General features: G+C 43.1%; 1 protein-coding gene across 4 annotated transcripts in view; it reads left to right on the top strand.

Moving 5' to 3' along the window:
* LOC118795376 (calmodulin-regulated spectrin-associated protein 2-like) overlaps window positions 1-23,431 on the top strand; it is a 56,062-nt gene that overhangs the window by 15,367 nt on the left and 17,264 nt on the right. For 2 of the 4 annotated variants that reach the window (XM_036553828.1, XM_036553826.1), the window contains exons 3-7: window positions 7,837-7,998; window positions 9,267-9,350; window positions 18,264-18,296; window positions 21,028-21,169; window positions 21,843-21,982. In XM_036553828.1, the coding sequence (XP_036409721.1) occupies window positions 7,837-7,998; window positions 9,267-9,350; window positions 18,264-18,296; window positions 21,028-21,169; window positions 21,843-21,982 (561 nt within the window). The remainder of the gene's footprint in view (window positions 1-7,836; window positions 7,999-9,266; window positions 9,351-18,263; window positions 18,297-21,027; window positions 21,170-21,842; window positions 21,983-23,431) is intronic. The other 2 variants (XM_036553829.1, XM_036553827.1) reach the window with 1 other exon arrangement.

Below are 23,431 nucleotides of genomic sequence, written 5' to 3'. Positions count from 1 at the left end.
GTATTATGGCTGGTCTTGAACCCAGCCTGTAGGACTCAGTATGCACACAAAGGGATCACCATGCTGATCGAGCCACTTGGGACCCCAGATGTAATGTGATTTAATTTAATAGAGTGGTCGTAAATCACGTTGTGTGTTTTTCATTGATTAAGAGTTTGACACCCCTGAACCAGTATTAACGCAAAGACATTATTTGCACAAATTAATATGAAAGGTGTCATAAACATCAAGTCATTCATATGAATCATCACTTGAGAGAATGATAGTCACTGTGTGATAAAGACAAAACCAGATATGGTGTTTCCCTTATGGTCGAGTGGTCCGCTACAGCGACAGTACGGCACACCATTAACACCAAATAGGGTTCTCACACCTGTATAAAGCCCAGTGAACAGAAGGATTATACCTTAAACTTTCTCTTTAAGTCAGGCTGAAAAATGACCTCATAAAAACGAGTCAGCTGAAGTTTTAGAGATATGAGCTTGAAGAGGTGACCTGTGTAAGGGGGAATGAGTTGCTGTTGAATCCATTTAATCAAATACAATACTGTTCATCATACATAATGGAATGATTCAACAGCTTTACTCTTGTTTAGGTCATGTTCATGGTGGTGCTTTGTTATCCAGCATTAATCATGAGGTCTTGCTTTATTATTAACACATTACCCTCTTTATGTCCATTTTCATGGATTGAGTTCTGTATATTACATTATTGTTCAGCAAGCTACCTCAACCAGAGAAACTTAGAGTTACATTACATGTACACAGCATTACATGACCTAATACAACATTTGATTTTTACAACATTATGCTAATTACACTGCATTACATTAATATGGCATTACATTACATTACGCTACATTACATTTATACAGCTGCATATGTACTGTAGCTTTTCAGGTTAGGTACTTTGCTCAGTAGTGCCCCACCCTGGAATTGAAAGGCCACCCTTTTTGACCTGCTTCTAACAAACACATGCTACTGGTCTTGAACTGGAAGGCTGGTCTGGAACATACAGACTACACTTCACTATACAATGCAGTATTCTGCAGCACAGTGGTTCTTACAGTGGGTCAGCACAATATGGGTGCCAGGCAGGTGTGTATAGGGACACAGGGATAAAGAAAAAGTAGGGCTCAATAAATAAGAGCTTGATTATTATCTACACCGTTGTATATCCATGAAGCTATTGTGATGCTCAAAATGTATTTTGGCGTCTCCGAAACAACAAATCCCTTTTAGAATACCTTAACTGCAAAGGTCGTGTATGAGCAGTATGGAAGTGAACAAGCAATTGACTCAGACAGCATAGGCAGAGGTCATTATGGTGTGATAGGTGACATGAGTAAGTAATTATATTTTAAAATGTAATGGATTTTTGTGTGGATGTTTGATCTGTTTAGGTGAAATAATGTCATTCCATATCACACATATTTAGTTTACTCATGCTCTGATGGGTTGTGAGAGGGCATTAACGTTTTCTTTGCTCGGTCCCAGAGACGCAGAGTTTAGGAACTGCCTCTGTAGCATAAACACTGGGTGTGTTCTGTGCACTCACGGAGAGAAAAAGCGCTGTGCAGGGAGCCCTCCCTTAGGCACACAGCACAGACGCGTGCTGGGGCAGAATGCAGCCTGCACATTACATCAGAGCGTGCGAGCTTGGCTGTCTGATGTCATGCCACCACTGTGGAGGAATGTGTATCGGACAGAATGTTTGTGGTACACAGGAAAGACATGCAGTCATTTAAGAGCTGCATTGAGATCCATGGCAAAAAAAAGATCAAAATAAACATAAAGAGCAAAAAGAAACACATGCATGGATATGCAATAAATAGCACAGACATAGGATAATAGAAATTAATAAAACAAAAGAGAAGGTTCCAACCTGAATGTTTTGTCTTTGTCAGTTTTTTTGCAATAAATCGCCTGGTGTATAAACAGCGCAGGTACATACTTGTGAAGACATTGATAAAGGGGATTAAACACATATGGGTCTTGTCAGTCTTAACAGCTTCTGGTTTGTTAAGGTAGTGCAGTTGTGTACATAATGGTACTGACAGCGTAAACAGCACTTTGAAGTAGTAAATCTATGGTAGTTTAAATCGGCCACATCATTGTGGGGATGGTTGATGCTTATTCTGTGAAGTCAAGGTACCTCTGTGTCTTGGATGCCTGCTTCAGGGGCATTTTGTGATATTTCAACACAGTTTTCAAAAGTATTTTCCACCTTGATGAAAGGTTGAATTCTGATGTGAGGTTGGAAGCAGTTCTGTTCCTGACAGTAAGGGTATATTAAGTGTCTCCACTTGTAATAAAAAGGCTATTTCTGTTAGTGATGTTGCATTTTCAGGCTTGGAATCTAGCCAGCTGACTTTACAGTAGTACTGAATTTTCCCACAAACCTCTGCAAGGTAAGGGTACGGTTAAGGTAGCCAGTTCCCTCATGAGTGTCTTAGGATTCCAGCGTGTGCAGAGGTGTAGCTTTGGCAGCACAATGTGTGCTCTGACTCTGTGCAGTTTGATGTGGACTCACTGTGCTGTTTGCCTGCAGAAAGGCCTTTTTTCCACATATAAACACTCAGAGTCACTGTGCTGTTTGAAGTAAGCCCTGTTTCTACATATAAACACTCAGTCACCGTGCCGTTTGAAGTAAGCCCTGTTTCTACATATAAAGACTCTGAGTCACTGTACTGTTTGTCTGGAGCAAGTCTTTTTCATCATGTAAAGACTCAGAGTCACTGTCTTCAGGGACTTTTATATCTCATATGAAGCTCAGGTACTCTGCGCTTCACCTACAGTAACTCCTCATCTAATCAGTGGATATGTCAATCAAATATAATTTGATACAGCACAGATAGTAAAATATTCGTCACAGGGTGATTCAGAGACAGCGTTCCATGTGAATCATTTGTGAGCTCTCCTATTTGAGTGCTATAAAGGGTGAGCTTGCTCCTTATGTGAAGCATGGGTCTACGGCACTCTGGGTAATGGTGGAGTGGTTCTTCTTCCTGGTCGGCCTGTGGGAGTTCCTGCTGCTCTCAGCCTGTCCACATGGATGCTGTGTTTCATGATGCAGCCGTTTGATCACCATGGTTACCCCCCCAGTCAGAGAGAAGCCTGCCAACAGCTGAATAGGGGTTTGTGCTGAAAGTGCTGCATTGACTCAGGCAGCATCATCCATGATTCACTCCCTCCCTGAACAGGGCACATTCAGACTTTCCAGCAGCATAACTGTGTCCTCGTCAGAGCTAATTACTCCCCAATTTCCTTTCTGAAATATTTGTCCTAAGATTTGGAGAACCTTGTCCTTTGATAATGTGTTCAAGGCCTGTTCTGTGTGAGCCACAAAGCTGTGTTCTTTTCAAAAGCCAGGGGAGTACTTTTTGGGAGAGCGATGTTTCAGAACGACACACTTGTCCCCTACCTTGGTATGAATAAACTATGAATTCAGCTCCAGCTTGTTTGTATTACATCTGAAATCCAAAAACCAGAATGTCATTTTAATAACTTCAGGATGGAAATGAAATGAAAATGAAATGAAAGTTGGGCAGTCTTTCCGGAGGGCCTTGCATATGTGGACAAACGCTTTGTACAATGTGGTGTGGGACAGCTGTGGAAGGGGCTCCAGGTGACTCAGGTTATTGAATTCTGAGAGTGATGACGAGGGCAGAGGGGGTGCACACAGGAAGGGGGTCGGCCTGGGTCGCAGCACGCTCAGAATACCAGTTACGGAGGAATGCACACATACCCCCCCCCCCCCCCCCACAAAACCTTCAGCAATGCTTCAGCAATGCTGTTCCCTCTTGGGGCCGCAGAGGGTCCAGCAGGTCGGGTAGACGCGAGGTGTCAGCAGGTTTGCCTGATTGTAAAGGCCACTGCACCAATTAAAAGGTGCCACAGTTTTGCAGGGAAGCCTTCCTGCCTGAAGTGGGCTCATAAAACGCCAAATCCCTGTATCATGCCTTTATGGGTCCAGTCCCCAGCAGCTCCCAGGTAGCAGGGATTGTGGGCATGTGGTGAAGGAATTCAGTGTGTGACCTCAAGGTTGTGGGTTTGAATCTCGGTTGGGATAAAAGTTGTATCCTTGGTGTGTGCTATGTATCGAGACTGAGATGCCCTCTCATGCCTTATTGGTTTATTACCTGGTTCATTTAAATGTCCACCTGCAACATGGCTAATTTGTGAAATGGAAGTACTGTAAATTGTTATTCAGAAGTGATATATTTATATCATATTATACAGTCTATCAGGTGCAATGTATAAAGTCAGGCACAGAATAGTAAGTCTAAGATCATATAAGGTATTTTCCATTGATCAGTATTCAGGCATTCAGAACACCATTGATATGAAACAATCATTGCTAATAATAAGTGCCAATAGATTATGATGACCATCATCAGGTGATTGTGTGCCAGTTTGTTGTTTTTGACATTTACTAGATTCTAACATCTCAGGTCAAAAGTATTATTTCTCATCCTGGTAAGACATAGGTCTCAGATACAGACTGTTAACTGAGCTTTTAGTCTGAAGCATTTTTTTCTAGGTAGTAGACTTAAAGAAGAATCTACAGGTGTGGTAAAAAAGTATGTTTGTAAACAAGAATTGTATTTAAAAATTACATTAGGGTGGCTGGGATTGAATTCATATGTTAATATTTCGAACATGTAGTGAAAAGGTGCACACATTCTGTAATGTGAATGTGAAATAAACAATTCTGCTTAGCTCAGTATCAAAACAACAGCTCTCTCTCATCAGCTGTAGCATTTAACCTTCAGAAATCTGGGTTTCTGTGTGTTTTTCTGCCTTGTCATTATGAAATGGCTTGAAACCACTTTTACCAAAACCAGGAAAGGGGCAGTTTAATAGAACGACCGAAGGAGTTACTTTCTGCATTGGGAGGGAACAAGCCACTCTCTCTTTCATAATTTAGGAAACATTGGGTCAGACTGGGGTTGGGGAATGGCAATTTAAAGGCCTGTGTTTAACGTGAACGGAGTACTGTGTTGTGAACGCTGCCCCTCTATTTTGTAGGGCTTATATGTTCTTCAGTATTGCTGAAATTACTGTGGGTGTATTATAACTGAAATAACAGTGCTAGTCAAGACAGCTTTACAAGGAAGTAAGAGAGTGTCTGAATGAGACAAATAGTAGACTGTTAAGGTTAAGGTTTGAAAGCTACCAAAGCTTTAAGACAAATTTTGTGAGAACAAAATGGACAACTGGGAGTTTTGTTGGAGGGCACAGCTTGTATGGATTTCAGTGGAAGAGACTGGCTCATTGCATTTTGTAGATAATCCATTTTGAATTTAAACTGAGGTGTCACAGACAAGAAAAATGTATACCTGGAGTTTATCTCTAGGTTAAAAATGCAAATTATAAAATAGCTGTTGCTTCTTGGGCAGTAACATCAGAAACATCTGCACGGCACTAAATATTTTCTACTACAATGTCACATCAATAAGGGAGCTGATGTGAAATTGGCTGCTCTGTGAAATGGCACCTTGTGACCTCATCTCTGCGATCGTGCCACTTTGTGTTTCTCTTAGCTGAAACTAATGTGGAAGAATGTCCCAGCGTGCCTCTGAGGGAAGATTGATTCCTGACGGACAACTGGAAGGGCAGCTTGGGTAAAAACAAAACAAAGGACATACAGCTACTTTGGCAAAACCCCTTATTGACTATTGCGGTACTGCGGATACATTCAGGGAGCAGCTCTGCTTCTACGCCAACTCAGAGCCTTTGGCTTTCAGATTTTCCCCCTTCTGTTTAGGCCCAACTCAGCAACATTAAAGGTCAGCCTTAAAATGAACCCTAAGGTGTCATATTATCACTGTGCCTGACCGTCCTTCCTATGATAGCACAGTGGGTCAGAACCAAGCCTTAAGGGTGCCCGCTGAAAGAGCACCCCTTCTTTATTGGTGTGCAACAGCAGCGTATCTGGAAACTAGCTGTAGTAACGAGCGCTATCATACATACATAAGTGCTCCAGTAAATTCACCAGAACAATACAACATACTCAAACAGGTAAGGGAGAGATGTGAGATATCATTGAGTTTGGAAACTGGAAGGTCAAAGGTTCAAATCCAACTAATTGATTAGGATGCCTCAGTAACTATCCAGTTATATGAATGGATATGTAAGAAAGTAAATCCAATGTAAATGGCCCTGGATAAGAGCTCCTGCTAAGCTAATAAAGTGCCTAATTCAATAAAGGGACTGCTGTGTGCTGTTAGCATTATTAGTGTCATTTGACACAAAGCTGGCAGATTGGAACCATGATTAAAGGCAGCTCACACTGACTGAACCTGTGAGCTCATTCTAGCCACACCGGCAGGGCCAGTGCCAGCGGTGAGCACAGCATTATGGATCCTCCATAGGAGGAATGGTGGCTCATGTGAGTGTGGCTTTTCCACTCCCAGGTTGCCTTCCCTGTTTGATGTGACCGTCAAAATAAAAGCCTCTCTGTGCGCAAGGTTATGTAGCTCGGTGGCAACTTGCCCCTCTTCCATGAGTCACTTGTTTTGAGAGGTGCTAAATAACCAGCAGACAAGTAGAGCTTTATTTGTCTTTTCAATAGTACTGTCTAGCGCTGTATAGTGTTTTTACTACTTCTGTTTATGTACTTTATTATGCATTGAAATTTTGATTGCACTGAATTTAGGGGGTAATGTTGATTGATGTGGCTGATGTCAGACTGTACTGAATGGATTATGGATTTTCCAAATATTTATCAGTGACATGTTGGAGACATTTTCATCAGGAAGTAAGATCCATTTTACAGATCCTGTCAATGTGTGCTGCCAATTCTGAATCGCCTGGTCAACAGTCAACTGGTGTACAGTTGATTACCCATGAATGAAAATATCTTAAATGCCTAAAATGACAAATTTTGTCAAATCCCAGTGCCCACGGGCTATAGATGCAAGTTAGCCTCCTGGCTAACCCCGGCACAGTTACACTTTTATGCATTCTCAAAGACTGATTAATGTGTACTGTTCCTGACAAATGAATTGCTCAAATAAGTAAATGAATTGGTGAGCAAAGGTTTGTCACTTGACAAGAACTATTGTGTCTGTCAGGTGTAGAGAAAGAAATACAGAAAACGCATTGTTGAATGCAAATGCTAAAACTGCAAAAAAATCTCAATAATATCCATATACAGTATTCTGGATTCAAATTCAATAACCATGTTTGTTTTGCCATTTCTGGCATTTAGCAGACACTCTTATCCAGAGCCACTTACATCGATTACAGTTTGTTTTTTTACAATGTTGTCCATTTATACAGCTGGATATTTACTGAGGCAACTGTGGGTTAAGTACCTTGCCCAAGAGCACAGTAGCAGTTCCCCAGTGGGGAATCAAACTGGCAACCTTTCGGTTATGAGTCATGCTCCTTAATCACTATGCTACGCTGTCACCCTAAAATCATAATTATTACCCGAAATTATGAGAATTTTGGCAAGGTGTTGCCGAATAACGGCCATTTTTCATAAACATTTCAACTGATGTAAAATTGCATGATATTTAACACGGTCAGCATCTGATAATTTCACACACTTTGGAATGTCGTGATGTTATGCACTTAACCAAATTTGCAGTTATCCAACTTGCAATTATATGGTGTTGTCTTCAGTTCTCAATGACTGGTGTCATTCCATTTATGATTATATCTTAAGTAACAATTCTTAATTGACAGGTATCATCATACATTTTGTGTCATGACCCATTCACTGATGTATGGATGGATTAACTGTTAGGGCAAGACTATGATTGATATGACTAACTTGTCATTTTGAGGGGAGGTCACTAAAAGGACGTACATTTGTGTCTCCCAGAGCGCCCACTTGGCCATGATTGACACCTTGATGATGGCATACACAGCAGAGATGGTCAGCCTGGAGAGGGTGGTGTCCTGCATCCAGAAGTACCGCCCCCTTCGGCCTGAGGACGACATTCCATATGACACAGAGGATGCAGTGACCAGCTGGATAAACAAGGTGAGACCGTTGCCCTGGAGACGCAAGGCCAGAGGCCCTGACACTTTTGGCGAATGGCACTCCAACGCTTGGAACTGAAACATGGAAGACGCGTCTCAAAAGGCACTGTAGAGGGTTCACTGAGAACGTGATAGCCAGGGAAAGGGTTTAGATGGACACACCAAGTATCTCAATATCACCCCAGCAAGAGCTGTCAACATGCCATTCTTTTGGGTAGTTCTTCCAACCAAACGTTTTCCCTGTGATTCATTTTCAAATACTTGCTGACTCTTTCCAGAGAGCTAGTAGTAGTTTCAAGTACTACTATGGTAAGGCCCAATTTCATTTGCATGTTAAGAGATAACTGTAAAGTCAACTGCTGTTTGCTTCAGGGAGGAGTCCTGGTTGTTCTTCAATGGTGCCTTTTAAGGGGGTGGAATCTGTGATTTTGCTCAAGGGCCTGTAACAGTTTGCTTAAGGGGAAAATGCAAGTTTGAGTCTGAATCTGGATCTTGGTCACACTGCGCTGGCGTCTCTGCTGACAGAACGGAAGAAAGTCACATTGTAGTTCCCTCCCCCCTGCCACCCTCCGCGGGTTAGTGCTGACCAATGGTGTCTCCACGGGCGTGAAAGAAAAGGGCCTGTCTGTTTACATTCCTTCACAGCGGAGATTGTGTGCTTCCTGTTTTGGCCCTGTGGGCCCCCAGCACGCAGCATGTTTCGGCTGTCATGGTCCTTCTCCCTTCCCTGAAAAGTGTGGCTCCCAACTGCGGCTCCTGCTTGCCAGACACAGGGAGGGCTTTACTCTGGCCTGCAGCGAATACTTCTTCCCTCTCTGGCAGTGTTTCTTCCAAATAAAGGAAGTGGGGCCCACAGAATAAATGGCAATAATGGCTTTTGAAGGAACTGCTTGATACAGCCAGTGCTTTTCCTGCTCACTGATTCTTGAAATTCCTCAAAGGAAGTCCCCAGGTCAGCATGTCACCAGAAGAGGGTAACCAAAGGGGCAATTATTTTTCTTCTAGTGGGGGGAGGTTTATGTTTCTAGATTCTTATCATTGTCTTTAACAATGTTTAGGGGTTGGGGTGGGGGAAGGCTACATTCCCAGCACTGTCAGAAGGCACAAACTCTTATCCCCTCCGCTGAGGATTAGCATTCATTCAGAGGCCGAATGGCGGTCGAGCATAGCCAGCTTGCATGATTCAGTGCATCGTCTCACTCACCTGGCCTTTGGCAGCAAGCAAGTTGTAACTGTTACGTGTGGATGTGTCTCTCCTTCATCGACAAGGTTAACGAACACCTGAAAGATCTCATCACTGAGGAGCAGAGGGCGAGGGAGACGACGTGTGAGGAGCCACTGGGAGGCCCGAGGGTGAGTGTACTTTCCCCCAAATACATGTTAAATCGCATGCTAAACTCATCCAGCAAGACTTGGCGTTTGGACCCATGCCTTTTAAGCACCAGGTTTGTGGTGTTCGAATAGGACATTGGCACAAGGACATGGCATTTTGCTGTGAGAGATGAAACAGTGAATTGGGTGAAGGTCTGGCACCCCAGACAGGCATATTCAGAGCCCAGAGAGAATCTGTAAACCTGCTGAAAGAGTTAAATGATAAGGTCGGGGCTGGGTTTCAGCACTTTGATGAAAAAGAGGTAGATTCTGAACTAAATGCATTATCTCAAGGGATAAAACAAAGTTAAACTCTCTTGGGAAAATGAAGGCAGGCCAGTGTGAACCCAGCTAAAATAGCTATGCCTTCTCCTTGGCCCTGTCAACTATACCTTAACATCTTGAGAAAAGTAGCATCTTTAACTGCTAGTGCTGTACCTAAACGTTCCCCAGGGAACTTTCAGTGTTAAGTAAAACGGTGGTATATCAACTTAAGTCTGAATAGCTGGGGTGGGGGAGTGGTCGGTGAACTTGAGAAACGATTGCTGGGAAGTGACCCTCGAGACACGAAACACTCCATGGCTGCCGCATTTGTTGTTTAGCGATGTCGTGAGGTCTTGCCACAAATCCTTGTCTCCACCAAGAGACTCTCTCTCATGTGACATACGGGGCCTGTATTCCCCTAATTGCCTGCTCAAAAACAACCAGAGCAGAGGCAGATCAAAGTGGTTGGAGGTCCTGACAGGGTTCTTCTGGCGTCTCAGTGCAGTGAGAGACTGTCTGCAGTGGATTGCATTATCTGTCCCCACGGTGATCACTAAATACCCTGGGATATTCCCCATTAAAGGGCACAGGGGATGGTTCTTCAAAAAAATGGCTACCCTCCGGTAATCACATACCTCATAATATAATAATCGGAGCATGAAATCAGTTCGAATTTTTCTGACAGGGGTCAGCCAGTGAAAATGAAAACCCCAAGAGAAAGGTTTTAGTTGGACGTACCAAATGCAAACCAAAGCAGATTTGTAAATGTCTCCTCAAGTTGTAAATCCTAGTTCTCAGTCCCTCAAATCCCTCGATCAGACTCGAACACAAACACAGGTGTCATTTTTTCCTGAGCAAAAGAGACTAAATACACAGGTGAGTGTGTATGCATCTTCTCCCACACAGTCTTGGCCTTGGCGAGGAGGACACCATGGAAACCAAAACATCTGGAACTCTCTAGCATGCACATGTGGTTGAGGCATGGCCACTCATGCTCACTCTGAATAGTGGATTTCACCTAAAACCTACATAACATTACTGAATGAGGCAACAATGGCCTGCAGATATTACACATGGATTATTATTATTAGGATGTTAGGCAGCTGGTATGTTTGTTAGAAAGTGCATCTGTTTGATGCAGCAAGTGTTATGAATTTGACTAAATTTGCACAACATTTGATCCACACTCCGTGATCAAGACCTTACTACGGAACAGGTGTATTGCAGTGTGGACCGGAGTACATGTATTAATTAGCTCATGTGAACAATTGCTTTCTGCTGTCACAAGTTGAGCTCTGCAGTGTCTGTGGTGAAGAGATGTGTATTTTGTTGTGAACATACAGGTCACTCTTTTGAGTCTTTTTTAATGTTGTTGTAGTCTCTTGGACATTCTACGTCCCTCCATTTCCCCCCACTTGTAGGCTTCTCCTCATTGCTTAACTCATATACAAACTATTGCTCATTATTTTTTAGAACCTGCTAATTACGTCAGTGCAGTTTGAGAATGAGGCTGAGATGACTGGAGCTTTCTTTGCTGCAGTAAAGACATAACAGTGTTGTGCTAACATGGTGTGGAGGTGGAGGAGTTGTCTTTGCGCAAAGGGAAAGAGACTTTAATTGAGGCTTTTGAAAATATACAGTCACACAACTCACAACCTTTACAGGCCTGTTGTTCCTCATGGTGACACACCTCCTGCTGACCTTGCACCCTTTGACCCTTTGACCTCTGACCCTTCCTCTCCTCACAATTGACTGCCACTGCTTTACTGGCAGGTTGAGTGTGGGACCAGTCCACCAGCTCTCTGACGAGTCATAAGAGATTTTACTTATGAGTAGAGAGTGCCCTCCAGTTTTTTTGACCCTAGATCAGAGGACTGGAATGAAATCAGAACTTTGTCCTGCATCATGGAGTGAAATCAGAGCCTTGATCTACATAGCCATCTCCACAATCAAACCTATTTTACGGAGCAGAAACACAAACCTCTTTGCAGGGTTTCTATACAATAAGCTACTCGTTTATTTATTTAGTTTTTTTAATTTCAAGGTTCATCATATTTGTTTGTGCTCTAATTGTGTCTTTTGCTTGTGCGCTACGTCTTGTGTGCCCATTGCTTAGCACAACTTAGAGCAGGGGTCTCCAACCTTTTATCATCTGAGAGCTACTTTGAAAAAATGAAAGTGGCGGAGAGCTACTCATGTCTTATATTACTCACACTTATTCACATAACGTATTAAAATACTCATATTAACCAGCTGAATTAAGCTACTTTTTGTATATACATGTATCAAATGTCATTATCCAAAGCTCACATTTTGGATCAAAAGAATCTTAAATTCAAATCAACAGCATGTCAAATGTACGGTCTGTATCCATATGTTTCAAATTTCAATGGGTCAAGCTCACTGTAGCGAAGGGTGAGAGCAGTCACCCCACCCGGCCTCAAACCCGGGGCTACGGGATACCAAACTGCAGCTTTGACCGCGACGCCAGGCTGGTTGGTATGGCAGTCAGAGCACATATTCAACCACAGTGACAGCACTCTGTCACACACATAATATATCAACACATCTTAAATTCACATCAAAGTCATAGAAAACATAGAAAACATTACTACGTGTTTATGACGTGAGATGTCAGACAAATTTGGTGACCATTGGCCGCTATTTTGGAACATTAAGCCACGTTAAGCCTTTTCCTTATAATGGGCGTCAATGGAGAGGAAAATGCTTAATGTAAGATAACGTCCATACTCATAGGATTTCAGTTTTGATTTTTTGACAGGTGAAAGTGTTTATGACAAGACATGTCCAAGAGAAACATTTTATGATGTTTATGACAAGACATGTCCGAGAGAAACATTAAGCCACGTGAAGCCTTTTCACGTTAAGAGCTTTAGAATGTCCCTGAAGTAGCGCTGAACGTTGCATATTTTACCGACTGAAACGCTGGTACCGCACATGAGACAGCTGATATCATTTTGTGTTGGAGGGGGGTGGAACATCTGTGTATTTGATTGGATTGAAATGGGAAGAGGCTTCCAGGGTACATTTATTTGTTGTCAGATTTTTTTGTACATAATCTTTGAACATTTTGGCGAGCTACTCAAAAACAGGCAGCGAGCTACCGGTAGCTCGCAAGCAACGTGTTGGAGACCCCAGACTTAGAGGATCTCCGACATGGCTGGCCTTCCAGTTCTGGTCACGTCATGTGTCAGAGTGAGTTTTATTTTTCCTTCTGTATTTGTGGTGTCAGGGTCAGAATTCAGCTCCTGGTGCAGGTGCCGGGGGGGTGTGTGGTTATTATTGTGTGGTCTTGCTGGGGTTGGGGATGATGTAAGAGTCTAGACAGAGGCTTGGATGCAGGGTGGCAGTGTTTGACCTGGAACCCCACCCGCCCTCCCTTTGCCAACAGGCCTGACCCCCAGCAGGAGATGCGCTGCCAGGACGTTGAGACCTGCCGGCCTAAATTTTACCAGCGCCACAACACTTACTGTCACTGTCACTGTCCCAGCCTAACCCAACCACTTTTCCATGGCAAAGCAGGCCACCAAATTCTGAGGAGGATACTGGGGCAAAGCCTCACTGTGCCAGATTACGGGGTCACGGATGAGGGAGATTTTCTTGTCCCTCACTCCGTGTTCAGAGCCCCTGGGACAGTGGGTGTGGAGCATCGATGACAGACGGCTTGGCACAGCAAAAAAAAAAAAAAAAAAAAACAAAGTGTGAATGTCCACTTGATATGTGTTCTTGCCAAAATAAAAATTCAGGAACACGTTTATGTTACTCTTTGGAGCTTCCAGCATCAGTGCTCTGTTCTGAAATGAACTGACTGTCGGCAATCAGATGTGAACTATCAGATAGTTATTCATGGGTATGGATTTGTATTTATGCTGTAGCTGTTTGACCCAAGGGCCAAAGTTGCACTGTACTGTGCTGTATTTTACGCTATAGTACTCTTCATCATTCAAAACATGCATCAACATGGATCACTCACAGTCATGTTATGCCATACTATTACCTTGCACAGTCCTTTCATGTAAGAAAAAAGTGTTGCTGTAATTTATCAGCAGAGTGCAATTCTGAGCCTCTTAATTATGAAAGCAGTGACTGAGTTGGTCATGTCTGGAGGCTTTAGGCATCCTGCTCAGCCCTGGCACCAGGGATGGGGGGACGAGAACCTGGCTTTTGGACACTGTCCCGTGCAATGCCCTGTCTCAGGGGAACAACTTTTGGGTCAAAAGCCCAGAGCAGAGAGAGAAAGAGAGGGCTTGGGACAGGACTGCGGTGAGGTCAAGGCCATTACTCTGTCATTGCTCTAGAGACAAGAGGCTTAAAGGGCAGACCCAGCATGCGCTTTGGGGGTTACTCGTAGGGAAGCTCTAGTGATCTGTCTGGAGATCATTTATACAACAAGAAGTTCATCAGAAATTGTCCTTCATGTTGGGTTCCAAACAGCTTTCGGTTATAGAAGGTGTTCTTAAATGACCTCATACCCAACACAAATACAGATCAGACTTATCTAATTTATCTGAGGTCTTTCTGGGTATGAGAAGAGTTGCATCAAGATTGTACCATGCAAATCCATCTCTGATTTACTGGTCAGAGGTGGCAGACCCAGGTTGACCCAGGCATTTCAGATGGTGTTTATTCAGATAGGTGACCAATATCCGAAACACATTTGGCCCGTTTACACTAAACTGCTGGTAATAAACGACTATGAATTTGACACACTGGCTGAGGACTAGGCTTGGGCGGTATCTGTTTTTTTTATATCTTCATACCCTCCCGACATTTCACCGGGGTATATGGTATATGACGGTATTTGTGTAAAAAAAAAAAAAAAAGTGTAAAAGCTGAGCTGCTGGTGGTAGAAGTCATTGTAGCATGTAAGACATTGTCTGGCTAGCCTACAATGCTGTGGGTCTAATATGCAATTAGCCTACTTAGACAAGTCTTGCTGGGGTCTATTTTTTTTTTGTTTGGCCAAAAAAATAATAATAATAATAATAATTATGTGTGGCGGCCCACAGAAACCTGTCGGATGTCGGTAACGTTCAATTTTGGCAAAAGGCCAAAAAACATCGAAAAAAAAATTTTTGGTCATCAATGAGGTGTCACCATAATTTGACAGCTTAAATCCTATACTTTCTGAAAAACATTGATAAATATGTTGAAAGTAACACATTGTTGTTTATTTTAGACATTTTTGGCATGATCAGCCTAGCTAGTTAGCTAGCTAGTTATCTTCCTCGAACTAAAGTTAACTAGTTACCAAGCTAGCTAGCTAGCGAGTTCGCTTGATAATAATTAGCTACTTATTCCAAATTTTGGTTAATTCCTCAGACATAGATCTCTTGCTAGCTAACAAATGCATTCACAAAACATCAAATCTTGACTATCAAGCAGACTACATGGGTGAATGGTTATTATAATAATCACTGGACTAGATGTGACTCTAGCCTGCTAGCTAGCTAGCTACCTTATTAATTTGGCTGTCCGTCTCGTAGTCTTGACAAACAAATAAAATGTGTCTGAAATACTCGTTGTTGTATTTCACTGAGCTTGGTAGCCAGCTTGGTAATTGATTTTTTGAGAGCTGACAAGCTAGTCTATCTTAAATACGAATTAGTGGTTACACTTCTAATTCACTAACTTAGCTAGCTAGTCAGCCACCTCAAGAGTCTACAGATCCGTGGTGTAGACAAGAACATATCGGGTGACATGTATGATTATCGCTAGTTTGCTATAATAACAGCCGTCAATTCCTTCACAACGACTTAATGAAAGTTGTGGAATTAAAAAAAGCACCACTTACACTTTACAGAGGGATCAGGATGTCTGGAGACACTAGTTATCAGGCAGTGACACGGAAGAGCAGCACCTGCTCAAAGACAAACTGAATGAAATAACAACCAAATGCAACAAAATGCTGTTTTCTCAGTTTGGTGTGAGGTGTGTCAAATGGAGGTTTGACGTGTTACCCTCTTTAACCACAACTCTCTTGAGGCAAATAGTGCACACAGCTTCGTCCGGAATTGCTGGCTCACCTTCATCATCTGGATGGAACCCAAAATACTCCCAAACAGGGGCAGAGGCATTTTTCTTTCTTACTAGTCCTGTAACGTTATCCCCACCACTCGCAGTTGCCATCTTTCTCACCAGTAGACTGTCCTCTGGTGGCACGTGCCATGCATTACAATACATCACCTCAATACAGCAATCAGTTTAATAGAAAGAGGAGCATCTGTATTTTTGACGGTGTTGAAAATCATTCTAAATCATTTCTAAATACCCCGGTATACCATAATACCTTGATACCACCCAAGCCTAATGTGGACTGCTATCACACCCTCAGTTACAGGCCCAAGCCTGTTGACATCTGTGTGCCTCTGACACAGACCTGCATCACTTCAGAGCCATTTTATTTCTCCACAAAAGATTTAGGAGCATTTTAAGCAAACAAGATCCTCTGTGGGTTGACTTCACATTACCATGGAAACCATAAGACTGAATTGATCCCTGTGCAATACAGACCTGTCCTGCAGAATGTGCATATAAAACATAAAGGAAAGAAGATGACAAGGTGTCATAAGGTGACAGATGGCACCAACATTTGTCTCTAACTAACAAGATGACCAGTGACTTTTTTAAATATAACAATTGCATTTACATTTATTCATTTGGCAGACGCTTTTAACCAAAGTGACTTACAAGTGAGGCACAGTACAACACAAGCAAAAAGTCATATAAGGAGTCAACAATATTAGAAGTGCTGCATGACCAGGTTTCAATAGTTGGCCAGACAAGGTACAAGCTAGCTGGTGGAAATATGAGTACATTAAGCCATTAGATTAGAATTTTTACAGGAAAACAAAGTTTAAGATATAAAAAATTGCTTTAGGTGGTAGTGTTTCCAGTGATCAGGTGAGTGTGGAAGAGCTGTGTCTTCAGATGTTTTTTGAAACTAGTGACGTACATGGCAGAATGTACAGAGGTGTAATGTGGGTCCTGCTTGGCTGGTTGAAAACCAGATGTGCAGCCGCATTCTGTATCAGCTGCAGAGGCTTAATAGTACATGCAGGTAGGCCAGCCAAGAGAGCATTACAGTAGTCTAGTCTTGAGATGACAGAGGCCTACAAGCCGACAAGGAGCTGTGCAGCATACAGATAGGTAGGGCCTGATATAAATGGCAAGTGGCTCATTCTATGAGAAACTAAAGACCCAGAGAGTGTTTGGTTGGACAGAGGAGGAATTATAAATCAACCTTGTGAAGAATGACCACATTGGTGTCCAAGTTAACACTTACCCATGGATTCATTTTGAAATACCTGAAATACTTTTGCCGGAAAAAAAAATCTAATTTATTTTAAAACCCCAATTGTGAACAATGACTTTGTTCTGCAGTGCTATGAAGCTTAAATATAACATTTACCATTGTTATGTCATTTTTTCTTCCCATTGTAGTGGCATGAAATGAACACATGTATGAGGCCACTGTATGTTGTTAGATGGTAATTGTGAGGTAAACTGCAGTACTTTGCTAAAAATGGTTTAGTTGTTAGCCCTCATTGCCCTTGAAGATCAAGCTAATTGGTCGGATAATTAAGGTTATTGTCTTGAGGTCAGCGCTCATTCAGGAATAAAGTATGTCAACAGAGCTGTCCCTTTAAAATGCGCATATCTGTTGCCGGCAAGCTGAGGGCCCTTCATGTGCCTATCAGTGGACTTTCATCTGCGCTCACATAGCCAGAAAATCCAATCAGCTGGGGATATCACAACAGACAGTGTATCAGTCGGGCCTGTGGGCGCAGACTGCCTCCCAGCAAAGCTGCTCTTTGTCTGCCTCCTATGAGAAGGCAAACATTTTCACGTCTGATATTCATCATTGTCCAGCGGCCAAAAATGGCAGGAGTGTGACACAAAGGTGGAGTAAAACACCGCTCTTTGACCAAACTGGACTGCGCTGCGGGTATGAGCAGCCCAAATAAAGGGGGCATTTTAGTCAAGGCGAGCAGACGTAAATGGGGAAAAAAAGAACTGTGCACTCTCAGTTAGCATTCACGTGCATGTCCACGGCCTCTGTGCTGCTTTGTTCCAAAAAGCGGTCTGCACGCCTCCTCTGTTTGAACGTGTGAACTCTTGGAACTGGGTCCGGGGAGCCTTTGTGTATTCAGCTTCTGTGGAAAAGAGTGTCTCTGAAATGGTTTGGTGAAAATGAGGTTCTGGAAGCCGCATCTGCGCTGAGTGGAGAGGGAAGGCAAAACCAGGCAGAAGGGTCAGGCACAGATGTTCTATATATGGACCAGGTATTCAGCCTGGGTGCACTTCACATGATTTGTTGATTTGTTGTTTAAGGTACAGGTGTTCTGAGTTGCTTGCTTGTTGAGTGTTCTTGAGGGGGTGTGGTCTGAAACAGAACATCCATACTCAGCATAGGAATACAGACAGAACTGGAATTTCCTAGTTTGAGGATGGGAGGAACTGAATATCTGGCCAGAATATCTATGTGGGCAATCTCTACATAAAAAGTTGAGCCAGCTGGTGACATTGCGTTTGCAGACTCTGACGGTTCTCCCTTTTCTTTCTGTCATCCACATCACCGCCCCCAACGCTTGTTTTTGCGGCCTGAAGTCTCCAACCAAATGGTATTGGAAACTGATTCCTGTAAGTCCGCCTACCAGCCTCTCTCCTCCTCCCCTCCCCTTCCCCTGACATCACGCCACGCCACACAGCCCCTCCCATCTGCTTGTGTCTGTGAAGCATGTGCCCTATTGTGTTTGATCCTTTGGTGCTGCTAAGTGCAGCCACGCTGCACAACCACATTCAGTGCCTCCTACTTTGACCCCAGCCTGTCGAACCAGTGACATCCCAGCCTGTGTCCAGCTCCTTCAATGTGGCTTGTGTTCTGGCATTTTGGATTAGGGGAATAGCACCCAACTGCTCATAGATGCATCATAAACAGCAAACTATGTCTGGGTAAAGTAGATTGTTACGTTCATTATGCTGCTATTAATCGGCCTATTTTTGCCCTAAAATTAGATACCTGTGACTTTCAGATGGACTATTTAAAATATTGACCCCGATTTATCAAGATATATAAAATAGCAAAATATAATCAAGTTGTGCATGCTTAATCACTTTTATGAGGTAAATTGTAGAACAAAAAGAACAAAAATTAGTTAGTGGCATACAACAGATGTGGGTCCAAGTGTTTATTCTGGAGTTCTGAATTTATTACTGCCATTTATTAAAAAAATAAACATTTTAATGTTCAATGTATGAAGCCCCTAATCAAAATGCAGAGTAAAAAGATTTACACCATTGCATTTTTAATATAAAATGCAGCCTACACTTCATTTTGCTCAGAACAAATCTGAACTGTGGTGAGCTGCATCTGCTTCTTTTCCTTTGCTGAAAGTAGGGGAACATGAGGAGATGAGAGTCCATGTCAAATCTATTAGCAAAAGCCGATTCTGTTCAGTAACAAACTAAAATGAGTGAAAAAAAAGAAACATGACACATTCTTAATGTGCCCTGAAGCATGGTGGTGACATTAAACAGGGACACAAAGGCTATTGTGAAATGGATGGGTGTATTTATGTTTCTGAATGCAGGAAACTCAGGATGCTGTTTGAACTTCTGTTATTCCCTTGGAGAAGAAAGCTATTGAACTTGCAGGTGCTAGTGTGATTAAAGGTTATACTTTCCTCTTCTGATCCAAGCCCACCGCCACCCTTTATATTTATGGATGATCTAGCAACCCAGTGAGTGTGCTGGCATTTTCACAGCTCTGTCGAGGCAGCGGGGATTTGTCCATTTCAGCGACGCCAGAGGTGTGTTTTAAATCCTAAATCATGCCTGTCATCATTAGGAGAAAGCAGACCTGGGTAAATTTGTTTCTGGTTAATGGATGAATCACCCAGGGAATTCAACTTTCACTACAGCAGAACAATTCAGTAATGCAGTTATATGAGACAAGTGATGCTGTTGGGCTAAAGGCTGATCTAGGGTGGGGGAAAGAGCTGGGGAGGGTTGGGGAGGAATGACATGGTGTTTTGTCCCTAACTTGGAGTAGTGAAATCAAGCAAGTATTTGGGTTTGCGGCATTGTCGTACTCGTAGTGGTGGCTGACATCGACAAAAAATGTCATTTGAGAATTACTTTGCTCAAAATTGAAAATAACACTTGCGTCAATTAATTACTCACATTTGAGGACACAGTACCATGGCGGTTGGAGTGAGGGGCCCTATCAGATATGAGTGGCAAAACATAAGGTAACCAACTGAGGTGACATAAGCTTATGAAAAAAGGCTGAATTTTAATACCAGGACAAAGCTCAGCTGCTGCCTTCCTGCAGTACAGATTGTGTGACAGTGGAGCTGCACTAACAGTGTGAATGTGAGCACTCACACAGTGCTGGGATCTCTTTCTCAGAGACTGCCATAGCTTAGAGGCAGGTAGAATAACTATATCACAGTAAGCCAGAGGGAGCATGCTGATCAGTGTCTCTGACACCCCACTTCTGCATGTAGCAATACCCCCTCCAGCCTCCAGAATACCTCCCAACTAAAATATGAAGAGTGTGTGTGTGTGTTTCTGTTTGTGTGCATGTGTCTAGATGTGTGTGTGTGTGTGTGTGTGCTCGTGTGTTTGTGCATTTGAATATATGAGCGTGTGTGCACATGTGGTATATGCCTGTGCTTGAATGCCTGTGTGTGTGAGTGCAAGTGTGCCTGTGTGTGTGTTCGTGTGTGTCTGTGTCAGGGTTTCCATTTTTCGGTAATTATCGTTTTTTTTGTTTGTTTTTTTTATAAAAAACGATAATTTAAAAATTTGCCAGTCAAAATGTCCGGTAATAGTACTCATACGAAACGTAGCTATAACGAAGGCTATCCCTAAACAGGACATTTGTGTTTTGACAGCGAAAAATGCTTATTTATGAGTTCAGTGAGCTGTACCCCTGCTGGGCAACACTGGTTAAAATTGCCTGTGTTCTACCCGTGTCAAGCGTACTAGCAGAGAGAGGCTTCTCTCTGCAGAATCGGTGCTGCGAAGTTGTCTGGAGGAGGAGAGAGTGACACGGCTTATGCGCATTGCAAGCTGCAAAGACACATTGGACTTGTTTGATTTCAAGTCTGCAGCACAAGACTTTGCTGCAATGAAAAAAGGATAAAGTAAAAGTAAAATAAATTCCGATCTGTGTGTGTCTGAGTGTGCGAGTGTGTGCAACTGTGTGTGTTCAACTGCTAGCATGCTCTTGTTTGTGCGCGCGTACATGTGCCAGCACGCATGCGTGCCTGTTTGTGCGTGTTTGCCTGCTGCCCCTCCGACTGACCCCGTCTTCTTCTGTGACCTGGTCCCGCGGGTGCGGTTGGGATTGTGGTTGCGGCCCCAGGCCCGCTACAGGAAGGAGCAGACCCAGCCGCAGCAGGCGCTCTGGATCCCCCCGGTGGACAACGTTCTGAAGGACAACACAGATGGTTGCGCCTTGGCTGCCCTGCTGCACTTCTACTGCCCAGACACTGTGCAGTTGGAAGGTACTGAGTGCCTTGCTCCCTCCCAGACCTGCGCAGAACACCAGCACCTGAGAGAGATTCATTTATACTGAGGATTACTACAAGTTGACTAAACTGCAAGTTTACATGTCCAGTCAGAAGGACTTGGCTGTAATCGGTTGTTATAATAGGTAAAATTATTGCCAGTCCATTAAGAAACACTGAGTAATTCTTTGGTGCTCAGTGAACAGTAGTAAATCTCCTCAGCCTTGGGAATGTCACACGCCTCCTCTACATCACAGGTGCCTTTGATACCAAGCCCTGTCCATTCCCTTTATCTCATCAGAGCCAGCTAATCCTATCCTGTAGGTAACTCATACTTTCAGAAAATGATTATCTCCATTAATGCATTTAACTCACCCTGAGTGATAGATTGCACATTCGCAAAAGTTCATCTGTTAAGTTAAGGCATGGCTGGGTTATTTGTTGTTAGAGGTAAATAAAGAAGATTGTTTGGTAATTGTAAGGGATAATGCAGTGAGATGCTTCCTCTTAGCACACAGTTTCTGCTAAAACACGTTGTGACAAGTCCTGGGTTTGGGACTGATGGAGAGCACACATAAATAGCTCCTCTGTGCCTTGTGAGTGCAGAGCCCTGTTCCCCTGTAAAGCATCTGCCTGTCTGTGACATCACCGCTGTGCCCCTCCCTCCCAGATATATGTCTGAAGGAGACCATGTCTCTGGCGGACAGCCTCTACAACCTTCAGCTCATCCAGGAGTTCTGCGCTGAGAACCTGAATGACTGCTGCCACTTCACGCTTGAAGACATGCTGTACACCTCCTCTTCCATTAAGGTGAGTCAGCTGTGTGTGTGTGTGTGTGTGTGTGTGGGGAAGTGGGGGGGCACGTGACAGGGGGTGTGGATTGACCGTCGGCAGGGATGAGTCATGGCAGGGATGCCGGCGAGCTGAGCAGCCACCACCACGTTTCTCACTGAGACTGGTGATTCATCGCAGCCGTGCGACTCTGGCCTATGATGGCCGCAGCACGCCCACTCCAGTGCAGAGTGTCCCTCCGCCCTGCCCTCACTCTGCCAGAAAAAGCTGTTTGCAGTTTTTTTTTAATTTTCCCTCCTTCCCTCTTGCCCTCTCTCTCTCCGCTTCCACTGGTGGCTGACTGGCTGGCTGGCTCAGTCATGTCATATGTGTTAACGGTAGGGATGTAACGATATATCTAATTCCGCAATATCACAATAAAAAAAATGTCTTGATACCGTTGTGGGACTGTAACGAAATCTACCAGGATATTATATGGTTATTTTGCTAGTGTAGCTGCGTTCTACTATCTCTCCTTGTCGAAAATTGTATTGTTTTTGTTTTGCAATTGTACATACAATAGTCACCCCTTATCCGCGGGGGATATGTTCCAAGACCCCCAGTGGATGCCTGAAACCGTGGATAGCACCGAAACCTGTATACTATGTTTTTTGCTATACATAAGTGACTAATGGGCGGGTAGCGTATACAGCGTGGATATGCTGGACAAAGGGATGACAATTCATGCCAATTTTTGCACATGCTTAGGTTATGACTGGCTACTTTTATTTTATTTTATTAAAGAAGGAAAGCAGAAGCACTTTAAGTTAAAAGGAAAAACAAATTTTATACGAATAAAAAATGCTGATTTATTATTCAATAAAGGACATTTTTTCAAGTCAGAATTTTTCTTCATTTTTTAATATTGCGATAAATATCATGGACTATTGTGGACTTTTTATTGTGGTATTATCGTACCGTGAGTTTTTGGTATCGTTACATCCCTAGTTAACAGCATGTCATCCTGTGTTGCTATTACACTGTGAGGTAGGGAGGGATTCTGGGTGTGCTTTATGCTTTGTGCATTATAGATGTGGGGTCAGCTGAGCAGTGATTCAGTGCCTGTCTCAGCGCATGGCCCACAGAATAGTACAGTTTGGAGGGTGAAGCCATTCAGCTGGGAGAGGCGCAGCAGGGTATGATTTGGTGGAATTCAATTTGATGTAGTTTAACAGGACTGATTAAGATCAAAAAAGCATTAAATTAGAGGCAAACGTTTAAGATGAACAAGTTTCCTGTGCTCAGCCTTGAAATAAAGCATATCAAAAAAGACACCAAACCGAATAAACTGCCTTTTAAAGTGTTTAGGTGAGTTTTTCCTGAATGTACATTAAATTTACATTAGTTAATTTTGTGCTGGCAGCAGTGTGGTTGTACTGATCTATGCTTTGTTTGTGTGGATGAAGTTATACCACATACATGTGTGGG

The sequence above is a fragment of the Megalops cyprinoides genome, chromosome 20, assembly GCF_013368585.1.
Source record: "Megalops cyprinoides isolate fMegCyp1 chromosome 20, fMegCyp1.pri, whole genome shotgun sequence".
Lineage (NCBI taxonomy): Eukaryota > Metazoa > Chordata > Actinopteri > Elopiformes > Megalopidae > Megalops > Megalops cyprinoides.
This window is presented reverse-complemented; position numbering and strand designations above follow the sequence as displayed.